This window comes from Leucopleurus acutus (genome assembly GCF_964270905.1).
Source record: "Leucopleurus acutus genome assembly, chromosome: 15".
In the NCBI taxonomy this organism is placed as follows: Eukaryota; Metazoa; Chordata; class Mammalia; order Artiodactyla; family Delphinidae; genus Leucopleurus; species Leucopleurus acutus.
In genome coordinates this window covers 77,972,751-77,988,946 of record NC_139157.1, presented here as the reverse complement: position 1 = coordinate 77,988,946, position 16,196 = coordinate 77,972,751, and the positions used below count along the sequence as shown (strand labels likewise).

Here is a 16,196-nt window from a genome sequence, read left to right as displayed (position 1 = left end):
ACATTTTTTAATCCATTCATCCATGGATGGACACTTTGGTGTAACCAACCATGTTCTTTTAGAAGAAATACATATCTAAGTTGGGGTGAAGCAGATTTTATTCTGATGGCCTCAGAAGGGCTACCACTGAGCCATCTGTAGCACTTGTAGTGTAATTTTTTTTTTATTCTCCATTTTCAAAACTGTAGCAGTTATTGCTGCTTCCCTCCATGGGAGGGTGGCTGAGAGGACCTATGGCTGCTTTCACAGATATACTGCATGTCATGCCTGCACCTGTGGCTCTCTTGCTACTTTCTGACAGTCCCCAGAGCTGTGCCTCATTTGAAAATCATCTGTGCTGAAGGCAACCCATGCCTGCTGTTCCTACCACCTCCACCTTGGTAACATGTCTTCCTCACCATGGTCCTTGGGTTTGCTCTCCTGAGCTATCTTCTCTTCTCTTCTACCACAGGGTTCAACTTTCTTTCTTTCTTTTAGTTTTCAGCAGAGATGCCTGCACCCAAAGTCTAACTTTCCAAAACTGTTTATGTTCCCTCAGCTGTGCCTTCTACTCTCAGCACTCGCAGTAGGAAACTAAGTGGTAGGTCGGCGTACAAGACCGTGATGGAAAAAGACAAATGATTTCCTGAAGACTTTCCTCAGCCTCAACACGAGAGTCCTGGGTGGCGTCACCAGGACTCGATTCACAGGTTAGAGCTAGAAGAACGCAGTCCTTTCCACTCCCTCACTTTTCAGGGACACAGCGATGGTAGCGGTGGCTGCCTGACTGCCAGTTCAGGAGGAACGTGTTGATGGGATGGCGCTGGCCACGCAGCGAGTCTGCACAAAGCCTGCACGGCATGATGGGCCCAACAGGGCTTCAGTAGCAGAGGCAGCAAGAGAGGCAGCCCATCATTTTTTTTTTATTGGACTATCGTTGATTTACAACATTGTGTTTAATTTCTGCTGTATAGCACAGTGCTCAGTTATACACACACACACACACACACACACACATATATATTCTCTTTCATATTCTTTCCCATTATGGTTTATCACAGGATATTGAACTATATTCAATAGGCATCATTACTTCCTGATTGTGGTATTTTTGGGTTTGTTGACTAACTGAATAGACTGACTTGTCACCTTTGCAATCTCACTATTGTCCTTTATTGTAAAATAAGAATTCCAAAAAACTGAAGTGTCAGTCTCAAAAGAGTCAGAAGGATATGTATATAGAAGTACCACTGGGCCCCAGACTCCCAGAGAATACCGTTTTCTCTTTGACCTCACTCTCTCGTAAACTCAAGAGTAGGCATTGGAGCAAATAACTTTCACTGGCAAATCATCCAAATCTGGAATTATCTGGGCAAAATCTTTGCTCCATCTGACTGACCCAACTCTCCTGCCCCATGATGTCGGGGAGGCGTTAAGGGTAACAAATCAATGCCTTTAGTGACAGCTATTATAGCCCTGGCCCTCTGAGACCCTGCTGCTAGTCCTGTGTTTTAACTTGATAAGTCAGAATCTAGACAACTCTCAGACTGTTGTCTGGACCAGAAGATGCTGAAAAGTCATTAGTGCCTTGGTTCTGAGCAACTCTAAAATAGTTTATTAAAGCATTCGTCGTCTCCTATGAAAGCAAATTTTCTGTAACATTGGATTAGAGCACAGAAGCCATGTTCACTGTGCTTCTCATTTACTTGTGCTAGAAAAAATTGGGCCTCCTGCACCGATTTCATCATAAGTCAAGAGCAAAACTGAAATCTGCCACAAATGAGCAAGATCCCTACTAGGTTCCGGTCGGCTTTCCATCACAGAGGCCTACAGGGGGTATCTGAGTTCTAAAGGTGTAGAAAAGATGTCCCTGATGGCATAGAAAGTGCCACGGAAATCAAGACTATTCTTAGAGTTACATAAAAGATGCGTCATAACAAAGATTTTAATTTTAGGATTCAAAGCAATTTGCTAGGATTCTTGAATCTCTCTCCAATGAACCAAAATTCCTTTTAGGGACTTGGTTTTCCAAATATGATCAAAGAAAAAATTTTTCCAAAATTAAAATTCTGACAACTCATTTGAAGTCCCACCATTTTGTTTCATAGACCTTGAGATTGACCTGGTATCGGTTGGTCCGCTGATATTAGCTTTTCTGCCTCCCGTGAGATGTGTGAACTCTGCATTTCCAGCCATGCAAATTGAATTATGGGGGGTTCTTAATTAATAGGCAACAATGTGATATCATTTCCAACATCCTTACAGCCTGCCCAAGAAAACTTACTCTATCTCCTGGAGGGCCCATTGGTCCTGGTGGGCCAGGTAATCCTGGGGTTCCCTACACAAAAGGAAACAAACAAGTGAAACACTGTAATTAACTTCTTGTGTGAGAAAAGGGATTTGTGTTATTCTCTAAGATGTTTGGGGAAAAAATGCAGGGGGCTCTGAAGGGAAACAGACACTCAGAAGCAAGCCCAGTGCCAGCCCAAGAGGAAGATGCTCGCTCAGTCATCAAGCCCAGACCTGACTGAACAGCACAAGCTTGAAGACTAACCAGGCAACGGAATGGAAATGACGTGCAGCACACGGCCAGGCTTCTGCTTTGCTGCTTAACCTTGGCTCACCTTTTGAGGCACCACAAGGGCAACTATGCAAATAACACTTGACCAGCAAAGAAAAGGCAGCGTGAAGAACAGCTCACCGTCCGGCCTGGAAGTCCCGGCTCTCCAGCATCGCCCTTCATGCCCTGGCGACCCTGGAGCAAACAGCGGGAAAACAGGTCTCAGGTGTTTTACAGAAATTAAGTGAAAAGGAAAGACGTGAGCCTTCCTGAAATCTCTGTCACTTCATAAAGCCAGTGAAGCATATTTGTGATGGGAGGTGAATCAATTATTGGGGGGACTGATGTTCACTTTTTAAACTACAAAGGCTGTTATAATTTCCACTTATCATGTTATGGGATAATTTTATATAATCATGGGAGAAGATGTCTCCTTTGAAAGAACCTAATTGAACATAGGGATTTTCATAGAAATAGAAGTTGAAGGGAAAACTGTTTTATTTAATATATTTAATTTGGTGCTCATTTTAATAGATATTCAATGAAACACTGTAACATAATTTTGGTCTTTATAACTACATGCTAGAAGACACTTGTTAGGCAAATCTGAATTAATTAAATCTGATAAACTTCATGTAGTAGCAATAATAAGAAAAGGTAAAAGCCCTAAATCTCCCTTTTGGACATAAGAAGCTAAAAGTTAGATGCATTCAACCCTTTTGAGTGAAAAAGTCCTAGCCCTTCAAATGTTCCATTTCTAGTGATATCTGATACAGACTGTTTTTCCTCCAAATGCCAAAAGGATGTATGTGTCTTCTATTATGGCATCTTTAAAAAGGAGTTTAGAACTAAACTTAAAACTATGAAATTATCTGTATTCTTATTCATTTACTGTATGTTTTAAAGTATAGAAAAAATAGTTAAATAAAATATGAGCCTTTAAAGATAAAACACCTCTTTATAAGTTCAGATTAGCATTTGGAACAAAAGGTAAACATGTTATTAAAACTTTTTATAGAAGTAATGATGTAGATAAATAATGCAAGCTTGCCTTGAAGTCATAAACATTAGAAAAGGACCCCGGGGCTGCCACAGACTCAAAGCAGTATCAAAGCTTTCAGGATGTTGAAGGATATTTGCATTACTTAGTAAAAAAATTTTTTAAAGGTCAAATAATTGGCAACAATTTTCCCTACACAGTTACGTATTATTACATACAGTATTTACATATCTGAAATTACAGTCATAGGAAGCCTTCTCAATGACTAAAATTTGTTGAGTTCTCTGAGAAAACATTTGAGTTTGGCGAAATAGAATAAAAAAATGTTCCAGTGAAACTCAACGTTAATCCACCACCCTCATTTCATACAGAAAGCTTTGTGCTTACTTGTTCTCCTGGAATAGAGAGGCCGTTGGGTCCCTGGGGGCCTGGCGGACCCTGGGGACCAGGGGGACCTGAATCTCCACGAGGACCAGGGGGGCCCTAAATACACGGAAGAGAAACAAGCACAGAGTCATGGAACGCCCTTTCAGTGCCTGTCTTCATAACTCTAAGACACCAATCATATAATCTTTGCAAACATTTTACAAATCTATCCATCTATAAAAACATGTAATGCCATTCCTTTCTTCCCTTTGCTACTCATTAAAAGAACAACTGGAAAGTACAATAAATTCACAAGAGCACTTATATTTCCAAAATTCCTATTAAAAGTAGGTTTCTAAAAGAAGTAAAATACATTGAATATAATATATTCATATATTTATAGTCCTAGATTCATTCAGAGATCAAAGCTCAAAATTCACTGGATTTGGGCTTCCCTGGTGGCGCAGTGGCTGAGAGTCCGCCTGCCGATGCAGGGGATGTGGGTTCGTGCCCCGGTCTGGGAAGATCCCACATGCCGCGGAGCGGCTGGGCCCGTGAGCCACGGCCGCTGAGCCTGCGCGTCCGGAGCCTGTGCTCCGCAACGGGAGAGGCCACAACGGTGAGAGGCCCGAGTATCGCAAAAAAAAAAAAAAAAAAAAAAAAAAAAAATTCACTGGATTTGATTTCTTTTAAGCTCGTCCTGATTTCTCTTAGACTTGGGCTTATTTCTGGGACTAACGTATGTATAAGTCAAGCGAGGAAAGAGCAGATATGTTCACTCTATGCTGGAGCTTCTTTGCAGTGTGTCTAGGTGGAAAAGGCACAAACTTGGAGTCAGACAGACCTGGGTCAGTCAGCACCCCAGCCTCACTTTCCTAACTGGGTTAGCTTATCATTAGTGATAGTATGACAAAAACTACACATCATCTTCATAATATATTCCCCTAAGAAGCTTCAGTTGTCTTATGGAGACCAGTATGGAACCGGTAGAAGGGGCTGGTGACCTGCCATGAACATACATGTGGCTGCTGAGCTATTTATCTGAGACAGGTGAACCGTCCCCAGCAGGACCCTGCTCCCTGTGGGGTCTTCCAACTGATGGCCAGGTCACCCCCTCTGCTTCCCCAAGTGACAGCAGAGCCCTTAGGTGCTTCTGCAGGTTTCCCATGTGCAATTCCTACATCAGTGACATGCCCGGTACATTCTTTATCTGGCTAGCCTAATCCATCATTTTGACACCCAGAGACAAGACAGAGAAAATTATATTGCCTAAGGCACACTAAACTTGAATCAACTGGCTCAAGTTGTAGAAATTTGAATAACCAGACTTTAACATACAGGTGAAAATAAAAATGCACTCTAAAATATACTTACAATTGCCCCACTGATACCTCTTTCACCTCTGGGACCTTTAGCACCAGGTCCTCCCTAAAATACATAGTAAGAGTACATTTTAGAGTGAACACAGGAAATTAGGAAGAAGTTGATATATAAAAGTTGCTTCGAGAAGCAGTGCATTCTCCAGATAATACAGTTATTTATAAAATATGGAAGTAAATACTTTATATCCTACAAATGTGTGGGGAAAGAGAATTTCGAAACTTTGTACATTCTAAGGATCTCATTTTTACATTCTGAACTTTTCTTAATTGTTAGCAAATTTTGAAGTTATTTGAAAATTTGAGGTTTACTGGGAAAAAAACAAGCATTACTTAAATACTATAGTTAGGTATTTTTAAGGAGAAAAATCTGTTTTGGAATTATATGAATGCATTCTTCAGGGAAAATAATATACAAAAAGAATCTCTCAAAATCTCAGAACATGTAGTTTAGTAACAGGAATTCAGAGACCACTGAACAAAGATGAAATAAACATGATAGTGAGATCCAACAATGTTATCATACAATTAGAGGAAAAAAAATCCCTACTTCTCAAGAACATCTGAGTCACATCCAGCATATAATTTTATGATTACAAATATAAATCAGGTAAGTCACTGTTAATTGCAAATAGTCTTATGTTGAATCTTGCTTTGCTCTTTAATATCTTTATTTTATGTTTTGCTTTAGGAAAACTCATATCACAAAAATATGTTTACAAAATCATCAGGACCACTGGTAATTCCAGAGACATTTTGATTCCGTATATGTGGAGCTAGTTTGTAATTAACTTAAAATCAATTCACATTATTTGCTATGACCCATGTATAGTAAAATCTGGTGTTCTGAGGCTCTCTGAACTGTTCGTATGTTAATTAACCATTTTCTTAAAAGAGTTCAATAGAGCTTAAAGGTATCACTTCTATTCTGAAAAACCAGCCCAGGTCAGATGTTAGATTGACTAAATCGGGGAGTCCACATTGATTAATGAGACACATGAGTGTACTCTTCAATGTTTTGCATTGCATTTTCTTGGTCTCCCCTCCACCCATGAATAGACATGGTCAGTCTTCCCACTCAAGTTATTCCTAACACCAACACTTTCACCCAGAGTTTATGATATCATCACATATGTATATTATCCTCTATGTTATTCTATGATATGTTTGCTAATAACATACACATATGCTAGGTTCTAAACAAGTTGTTGTTGGGCCAGCCTCTCAACCACGGCTCCATAACATACGTACGAGAAGCATCAGGAAACAAAGGAATTTTCAAAATCAAGTGATTACAGAGAGAAACCCAAATTCATATCTTTAAGAGAAAAGCTCTTGAATGCTAGCCGATATCATTCATTCTTGTGTGGCTAGAGAAATGTGTTCAGGTGTGTTCAAATTTTCTTCTTGATTTACTCCACTTCACATCTCAAAACACGCTACAAACATGGTGTGCAATGCAGCTTGTTCTGCCCTAGAACACACCAGTGGCTGGGAGCTTCTTACGCATGACATACCGGCCAAAGGGTGATCATGCCCAAGATTTACCAGGAAAAACTAGAGGGACTATTTGTTTCCTTACCGCAGGGCCTGGTGGTCCTGGAGGTCCAATGCTGTCCTGCGTACACGTGCAAGCATTTGGAAGACTGGGGCATTTTGCTTCATCTCTCTGAAATTTTGAAAAGAATATTTATCTATGAATTGATGGTAAAAACAGCTTCCCATCCCCCAGGCTCACTAATCTTATATACACAAGGGAATCTATTTCCCAACTTGAAGAAAGAATTTTTAGCTATAATTACAAACAGTCTTACGTTGAATCTTGCTTTGCTCCTGATGTCTTTATTTTATGTTTTGCTTTAGGAAACCTCACACAACAAAAATATGTTTACAAAACTATCATCAAGACCATTGGTTATTTAATCCAATTTTCTCTAGTCTGGCGTTAGGGAAAGGCTGAGTATCTCAGATATGGAGGCCCATTTCCTTCAGAACAAAATCTAAACTCCTTTCCAGGCCTACAGGGGCTTACATGCACTACCAAGCAGCAGCATACCACCTTGCCCCTCCCACTGCCCTTCACTCTGCCCCAGCGCTCCCTCATCCACTTCATGCCTCTCAGATGTTTAGGGCACCTTGCCGCCTTAGGGCCTTTGCACTTACAGTCCCCTCTGGCTGGAAGTCTCTATCTCCATTATCCACATAGTGTGTCCTCTCACTTCACTCAGGTCTCTGCTTAAATCTCCCCTTATCACTGACGGCTGAGGGTACTCACCTGGCTATCTCTCCCTGTACCCTGGCGTGTTTTCACGCAAGGACTTTTCACTCTATAACGTACTGTATACCTACTTGTTCATTCCTCCTCTCCCCCTGCCTTTCACTAGAATATTCCCTTTCACCGCTGTAACCCCGGCACATAGGATAGTGCCTGGCTTACAACAGGTGCTCGGTAAGTATCTGTTGAATAAATAACGCATACTCATCCCGTGGGTACGTGCAGCTCACTGTTCGCCTAAAGCTTCAAATCCATCATCAGCATTCACCTTTGTAATTATTACAACCTACACAGATACTATGGGTAAAAGCCATCATCTTGAAAAGAAATATGGTTATTTCTACTTAGATATCCAGAGAGGTGATGACCCATCCTGCAAAATGCTGGTATTTTACAAGCAATAGGAAGGACTCTGCAATAAGTGGGTTTATCAGACACACTGATTCAGCTGGACTTTTCTGACTATGCATAACCACCCTGGCTGGCAGGGAGGATTTCCAGATGTGGTTCTCTACATTCTCGACTTTCGAGGGAGGGGTCCCCAGCCTGAGCTGTGGTCGCTGATGAGCACGCACACTTTGCGTGTCCCTGGCTCCATCCTGGAGATGCAGCTGCAGAGGGCTACTTGCTCTCCCAAGCCATCCACGCCCACATCCCTTATTCCTCGGGGACTCTTAACACCGCCACAGAATTCCATTCTCTTTCACTTACCCTGGAAGGAATATCACAGCATCTGTCTCTACTGGTCCACACTGGACTGCAGACAATATCAAAATTCTGGATTTGGAACTGCAAACAACCAACAGCAACATGAGCTAAAGATGCGTGAAAACATTTCATGTTAACGTTTCCACATTTTAACCTCTGCCAACTTCTCACAGAGACGCTCTTGAGGGAACAGGCAATGAAAGCAATGGGATCCTTACTTCATAAGAACAGAAAAACCTATGCCTGAGAGAAAGCGATAGTAAAGCAAAATGCATACATGATATTCCCACTTCTGATCCACTTCCTTGGCTAAAATGAAATGTTTGATTGAGTTTTGGGTTTTTTAAGAAAACATTAATTTCTTTATTTACTTAAAAATTAAGAATGTATTTAATTCTGAATTTGAAGACTACACACATTTAAATCAACTTTTAAAAGTCCACCCTTGTAGAAAAGTAACATTAAAAAAAAATATTCCTCACTTATTCTAAAATTGATGCCCTTCTTTTCATAAGTTCTTACCTAGGGGCTAACTGATAATTTTATGATTACCTTCAGCTTAACTATTTCAATATAATATATATTTTCTATCTTTCTACATTTAAAAAAATAGAGCTCTTTTGATAAAGATTGTTCAGCTGCAGCCATTCTTTTATAAACCTAATGTAATTGTTCTATTTAAATATCAAATCCAATATTCAATAAATGATTTTAATCACAATTATATTAAATTTGCACTCTTTGGTTCTATATTGTGGAATAAAAATTTCACTTTTGAATCAAGAAGAAGAAAATCCTATCCGTGGAAGAAAGATACATTCAGTAAATGCAATTTTAAAAATAACAGAAGCCAAGGCTATTAGTCTTGCTTTTAGAACAATGTTATTATTGGTCAACATTTAATATGAACTTAATTAACCTGGTACAGTAAAAACCTTAGGTTTAAAATTTTACTACTAAGTAGCGTTGTAAAAGGGTTGGCAAGCCCCCGCCTCCAACTTGAGCCAGTGACACTTGTGAGTGAGAGGTGGCTGACCGACTACACTCATCTTCCTTCTGAGGCAGATGTGACCCCCCAGTGAGGGGACAGCAAGTCTGTGACGGTCACAGCCAGTGTCCACAAATGCGTAGTGTCCTGAGTGCACACATTTTTATTAACAGTTACTACCTTTGAAGAACAAAAAATGAATCGGTTTAGATTTCACTGATTATCCTGGCAACTATTTGTGTTGTACTCTCCAGTTTGATTCAGTTTCAAGTCGACTACATGATGTTCTCTGGTGCCTTGACAACTTAATTTGTTTCTAGCAGTAAAGCCCATTATCATGTTTTGTCAGTAGCATATTTTCTCAGTGTAACTTTTCCAGCCTTTCAATCTAACCAAGAAATAAAACAATTTAAAACTCACCGAGGAAGAAAACTTCACTGATTACTTTTAAAAATGTCATTTCAATCTTAATACAAGATACCAAGAAAAATAAAAATGTGTTACTTACCGTGGCTGATTTCCTCTCCCCTTTAAGTAGTTTTCCAAGAATTTCATAACCATCAGTTGTGATATTTCCAGCTTCCCTGATGTCCTTCTCTATAATTTCATAGCAGTCAATGTAAATCTTAACACTTTTGGAGGTCACTACGATATGAACCTAAAAAGATCATTTGTTTCCATTACAAAATTTCTACCCAGAACAACCTGGCTCCTACATATTTCAGATCACAGTTTTTAAAAAAATGTGTTCTTAAAGCTATTCTCGTCCCAAGTCAAGAGGCTTGGACTACAAATCCAAGCACCAGGTTGCCGTGTCAATGTCATTTATTAACAGCGTCAAATTAAATGAACCACTTAACCTTTCTGGGTCTCAGTTTCCTTCAGCTATTATACACTTGCATAATTTCTTATTTTCCCCACTCTGTACTCTTCCTGAGACGGCCAGAGATATTGTAGTAGATGAGATGCTTCTGTAAACTATAAAGAGCTATTCAGAAAAGAAGCAGACTCAACAGATGTAGAGAACAAACTAGTGGTTACCAGTGGGGAGAGGCAAGCGGAGGGGCAGGATAGGGATACAGCAAAATAGGGGGAGGGGACTAAGGGGTATAAACTATTATGTATAAAATAAGCTACAAGGATATATTGTACAACACAGGGAACAGAGCCAATATTTTATAGTAAGTATTTAAGAATAAATTACAAAAAATGAGCTATTCAAATACAAGTAAATAAATCATTAATATATTATTATACTCAGGACAAAGGAGCCTCGAATGTCTTCCACTGATTTCGCTAAATTCCATTTTTAATTTGTTAGTCCCTAATCCCTGCCAAAAAGATCTTACACACCATGTAGATACCTAACATAGGAAAGAGCTGGCATGTGTCTTTTATAGAGATTCAGCTCTGGAAATCAATAGATTCAAGATTCAATTTCCTTGTAAGAAAATAATCTTGCTGATTTATTTTTTTATCTGATATTGAAGACACTCAGAATCTCAAAAAATCCATTAGTACAGATAATTAAGAAAACATCTGTATTTCAGTCATGTAAAGAATGGCTGTGGGTAATCTTTGACTTTATAGTTATACTCATAGTTTCCACTTATCACAGCCCAAATACTCAAGTAAGCCCATGATGATTACTTTGAACAGTTTGGCTCCAAGTTAAGGAACAGAAATTCCCTTAAATGCTTGGAGTAAATAAGCATAAGACAATCTCTAGAGATTTTTTTAAGCAGTAAATATTTTTTTCCACATAGAATCACCACCAAAACACTAATTTAGTGCATCTATAAGTGGTAAGTATGAATTATATATTGCTTTTATATAAAAGTGATCTATGGCTTACTAAAAATAATTTTAAATACCCCTAGGGCAATCATCTAATACTAAATTCAAGAAGAACACCATACAAACATTCCCAAGATATTTATTATCTAATAAGAACTAAAACTTATTTGTTGGCTCTTATACGAACAATCTGAGAAGCAAACATTCACAAACTATTTGAAAAATCATAGTATCCAGAAAAACTATTTCAAAATCAAAACTTTCAATTTTTGAAACAAAGTTATTCCAAATACCCTTGTCATTCAATGCTAACCAGAAAGAAACACACGCTAAAAATATACTTTGCTACAATCTCTTCCGTGTGTTTCATTGCATTTTAAACACATGCATAATTACATTTCAGAGCGGCTTTTATCTGGAGACCATTGTCCCAAGTATTTAGGGACTCTCCCAGCTGGGAAGGATTGTTGGTCACAGACCAGTAGAAAGAAATAGGAACACTCTTGTCAACTCATCACCCTTCCCAAGGTCTGCCATTCCCTAAAGCCTTATTTTTCATCTATTCCGCCTCTTTGTCGCATTACAAATTTCTCTCTTGAATCTATGTCATCTGTTACAATTGTCCCAAGTATTTAGGGACTCTTTCCCAACTGGGAAGCATTGTTGGTCACAGACCAGTAGAAAGAAATAGGAACACCCTTGTAAACTCATCACCCTTCCCAAGGTCTCCCATTCCCTAAAACCTTATTTGTCATCTATTCCACTTCTTTGTCTCATTAGAAATCTCTCTCTTGAATCTATGTCATCTGTTACAACAGGATGGAGACATAGAAAACGCTTCAAGAGAATTCTCCAGAAGCAGTAGTTGTCTGCCATTCCTTACTTAAGCTAGCCCCATCTCTCCCAAGAGCCCCCTGTATGTTATTCTCACTAATTTGCTGCTATCAGAGAACTACTTGTTCTTATCTCAAGGACTGAAGAACTTCAGTTCCCGAATTACATGGAAAATGAGAGAAGAGTGTTCGAATCCTTGGATCAGTGGAATGTAAGTAGCCAATAGTGATCGCACTTGGTACTTGAATAGCTAGGATAAATGAGAGTAGGTCAGAAAAACGGTGTGGGGTAATGCAGGAGGGAAAACAGTATAATGAAAAAGTAGAGGAGGAAGTGAAAGCAAAGAAAGACATTATGCAAAAAGAAGGTAGAGAATTTGAGGAGAAAAGAACACTTGTGAGAACAGGAAAGAAGAGGCATTATGTAAAACCTAAGAATACAGATACCTCTCTCTATAAAGCCAAATTAAGAAGGGAATGTCAAAAAATAATTATCTTGATTTGCAATAATTAATGACTGTCACTCTTGACCTCTTCAAAATACTGCCTTATTTTGCTCAGTAAAATGAAGCATTCAATGAAAGTTGGAAATTAATAATAGTTATATTATTAATAATAGCTCCTAAATGGTTATCCGTTGGTTAATAGAGGGCTGAATTTCTAATATCTTCAGTGGGTATGGAAGAAAAATAAAATAGTCTTTTTGGGCGAGTTATTCAAGCGTAAGTTTAATAGGTGTATCAATGAGCCAAAAAAAAGTTCCTAAGAACTCTGCCAGATTCAACATCTATTATCGGACAAGGAGAAGTTGAAGCCAGTAATATCTGTCTAGAATCTGCTTTCCCAATGAGGCATTTATTTTGCTGGACCTTACCAGGAAAGTCTGTAAACTGTTAAGCAAATAGGCCTTTATTCTCAGAGATCTCTGTTTTTCCATCATTGCTTTTTGCTTCTCACTAATGTGCCTGCTGAGGCCTCTCCAAGCCCCATGAAGAGAGTCCCTTGTCATCCTCACCAAGAATCTGATTCATGAATAAGAAGAACATTCTGGAAAGAAGCCAAGATTCTCAGGAAGGGAATCAGCAAGAAATTCAGCTAAATCTACCCAAGTACAGGGTCGTTCTTCCATTTTCACTTGAGAATCACATTGAACTAGAAATATTTGTCTTCTGTGTATGGGGACTAACTTTCTGAGAGCTACACTGGGGAAATTTTAGACCACTTGCACGACAAGTAGTCTTCCTCCTGTTAACTTGATCCAGTGGATGAAGAAATTCCATTAAAAAGTCCACTACCGGGCTTCCCTGGTGGCGCAGTGGTTGAGAGTCCGCCTGCCGATGCAGGGGACACGGGTTCGTGCCCCGGTCTGGGAAGATGACACATGCCGCGGAGCGGCTGGGCCCGGGAGCCATGGCCGCTGAGCCTGCGCGTCTGGAGCCTGTGCTCCGCAACGGGAGAGGCCACAACAGTGAGAAACCCGCGTTCCGCAAAAAAAAAAAAAAAAAAAAAAAAAAAAAAAAAAAATATCCACTCCTAACCTAGACGGTGCTTTTCATTTCTAACGCTGCCAACTTCAGCACTCTTATCTGTAAGTTAATTTTCCTGACAGCAAGTTTCTATTTATCCTCGATGTTGAGATTTAAAAAATTAAGATCATCAAGAATAGATAATCCCCTAAGAATTTATCTTAGAACTTTTAATAAGATTTTTTTAGAGAAGTTGTAAATATGTTCATGCAGAAGTTAATTTAGTAAACAGTTATCTTAATTATTTTGATAGTTAATGATAACTTTTGGACTGGCATGTTTGTAAATTTTCAATAAACAAGCAGGCAGAAGCAGCTTACTATTCTCTATAAAAGAATAAATAATTTGATCAATTAAATACAGTCCACAAAAATTAAACTTTTGAAACAAAATGACATAAAGGTTCAAAGTAAAATGGTAGGTAGAAAAATGGGCATACAATATTGTATATACTACACGACTCATATTCTGAAAAGACATTAGCATTGAAAATACATTGAAATGTTAATAGTAGTTATCTCATGGTTAGTAGAATTATCGTTTTAAATTTCCTTCTCTGAATTAATCAAATTCTTTGAAATAAGGTATTATTTTTAAAAGACATGGCTATGTTTCCACCAGTTTAACATGACATTTTAATAAATAATAAATTAAATTAGTTTAAATTTTAAGTCATATACGTTTTTCTACAAATAACTTTTTTCTATAAATATTTATTTTTCTATAATCTTACGTTTTTACCTTATGAAAACTTCCATAGAATAATGTCTTCACTTCCTCTGTGTCAAATGTAATAGTTTGTACCTCACCCCTTGTATCCTTGTTAAAGAATGATAATGTCTTGCTAGAAGCTGTAATCAACACATAATTGTTATTAAGTCAAATGCATGGACACTCTATATTGAAAGTATTAAATAATTCTTGTTGGAGAATTCTCTAAAAAAATTAATAACTTCAGTTAAGATAAAATGTAATTCAAATATTTACTGATATATTTTTAAAACTTTAAACATAAAAGCATAATCAAGTAAATATATATATATATATCCAGAAGGTTCTTAAAGAAAGAGAAAAGGAAAAACATAATCAAAAATATGCATGCATGTGCCTTAAAATAAGATAAATTATAATCCTTACGATCTGCAATCACCCCAACTTGTGGTTTGTAGTCTCTGTCTGTGATCTGCCAAATTGCGAAAGGGTCATTGGGAGTTTCTGGGAGAAGTCTGAATAGTAATATAATCGTATACGAAGTGGGGAGGCCATTGGGATGTAGATCTCTGTTGGATGAAACAAAATTATTTAATTAATAAGGATTTCTCACCAGAAAGAGAGGATATTTTAAATCTTTGGGCTAGAATCTCATCATGAGTAGTATTAGAAGCGATTTATAATAATCTGGCTACATATTAGAAGGGGAAAAATTTAAGAATGACCTCAAAATAGCAAACACTAAAGACCCATTATGTAAGCAGTAATAGATGATTTATAATCGGATAAAGTCACAAAAGTCTGGGAGATTGCCAAGTGGTCTTTCATCCTACTGGTAATAAATCATTTTTTCTAAGCACATGGATAATTATAAAACTATATAATGATTTTAGGGTGATAAAACTTGTATCTAGGGATGTAATTTAAAGAGAGTAAATCTTACTAAATATATTTAATTTCCAACATCAGGAGTATGAGATCATAAGCAAGATGGCTTAAGGCTTTAATTGCGCCCTCCCTGTATCTAATAGTTTTTATACTTCCCTAGTCCTCCCTTAAAATCAAGTAAATCAAATAATCTCCAGAAGGTCACATGTTCCCCGAAACAAAACCAATAATAGATTTTATGGCCACGTACACTGTGATTCAATTAAAAGGAAATGTTTCTTGGCTCTAAGGCTGTTAGACATAAAATGTGGCTCCATGTGTCCTTCTAGGGTTGAGTCAGTCATTGTTCTGGGGGAATCTCTGAAGCAGAATTAATGGTTTTTTGTCTGAGACCATTTAATAGCACTATCTTCCTGAAGGTAGGAAAAGGGGCTTAATAATCCGCTCTTGGAATGGACTAGAGGACACGGGGAGGGGGAAGGGTAAGCTGGGAGTGAGAGAGTGGCAGGGACATACATACACTACCAAATGTAAAATAGATAGCTAGTGGGAAGCACCCACATAGCACAGGGAGATCAGCTCGGTGCTTTGTGACCACCTAGAGGGGTGGGATAGGGTGGGTGGGAGGGAGACACAAGAGGGAGGTGATATGGGGATATATGTATATGTATAGCTGCTTCACTTTGTTATACAGCAGAAACTAACACACCATTGTAAAGCAATTATACTCCAATAAAGAGGTTTAACAAAAAAAATCAGCTCTTGGACAGACGAGAAGCAACTCCTCCATGGATTTTGACAGAGGGCATAGACTGTCTCTTGAGGTTTCGTGTCCTAGTACCACACTGCTAGTACTTGTGGAATATAACGCTGCCCTACTTTTTCTTTTTTTAATTTTTATTGGAGTATAGTTGATTTACAATGTTGTGCTACTTTCTGCTGTACAGCAAAGTGAATCAGTTATACATATACATATCCACTCTTTTTTAGATTCTTTTCCCATATGTATAGCACAGGGAACTCTACTCAATACTCTGTAATGCCCTACTTCTTAAAGCATATGTTCTGGGCAAGCTGACACGATGCCTTTTGTATGTCCATAAACTGACCATCTTCATAATATTCCACATTAAAAATAATTTCTCCATATTAATTCATTTCTCACCTAGCCCATTTTTCTCCTTTT

At 38.3% G+C, this 16,196-nt stretch overlaps 1 protein-coding gene across 1 annotated transcript in view; it reads right to left on the bottom strand.

The window, feature by feature from the left end:
- Nucleotides 1–16,196, bottom strand: part of COL12A1 (collagen type XII alpha 1 chain) — a 110,674-nt gene that overhangs the window by 12,551 nt on the left and 81,927 nt on the right. Inside the window, exons 49-57 of the mRNA XM_082855683.1 lie at nt 14,549–14,691; nt 14,153–14,262; nt 9,764–9,913; nt 8,271–8,348; nt 6,867–6,953; nt 5,280–5,333; nt 3,927–4,022; nt 2,681–2,734; nt 2,264–2,317 (exon numbers count right to left, since the gene is read on the bottom strand). Coding sequence (XP_082711809.1) covers nt 2,264–2,317; nt 2,681–2,734; nt 3,927–4,022; nt 5,280–5,333; nt 6,867–6,953; nt 8,271–8,348; nt 9,764–9,913; nt 14,153–14,262; nt 14,549–14,691 — 826 coding nt within the window. The remainder of the gene's footprint in view (nt 1–2,263; nt 2,318–2,680; nt 2,735–3,926; nt 4,023–5,279; nt 5,334–6,866; nt 6,954–8,270; nt 8,349–9,763; nt 9,914–14,152; nt 14,263–14,548; nt 14,692–16,196) is intronic.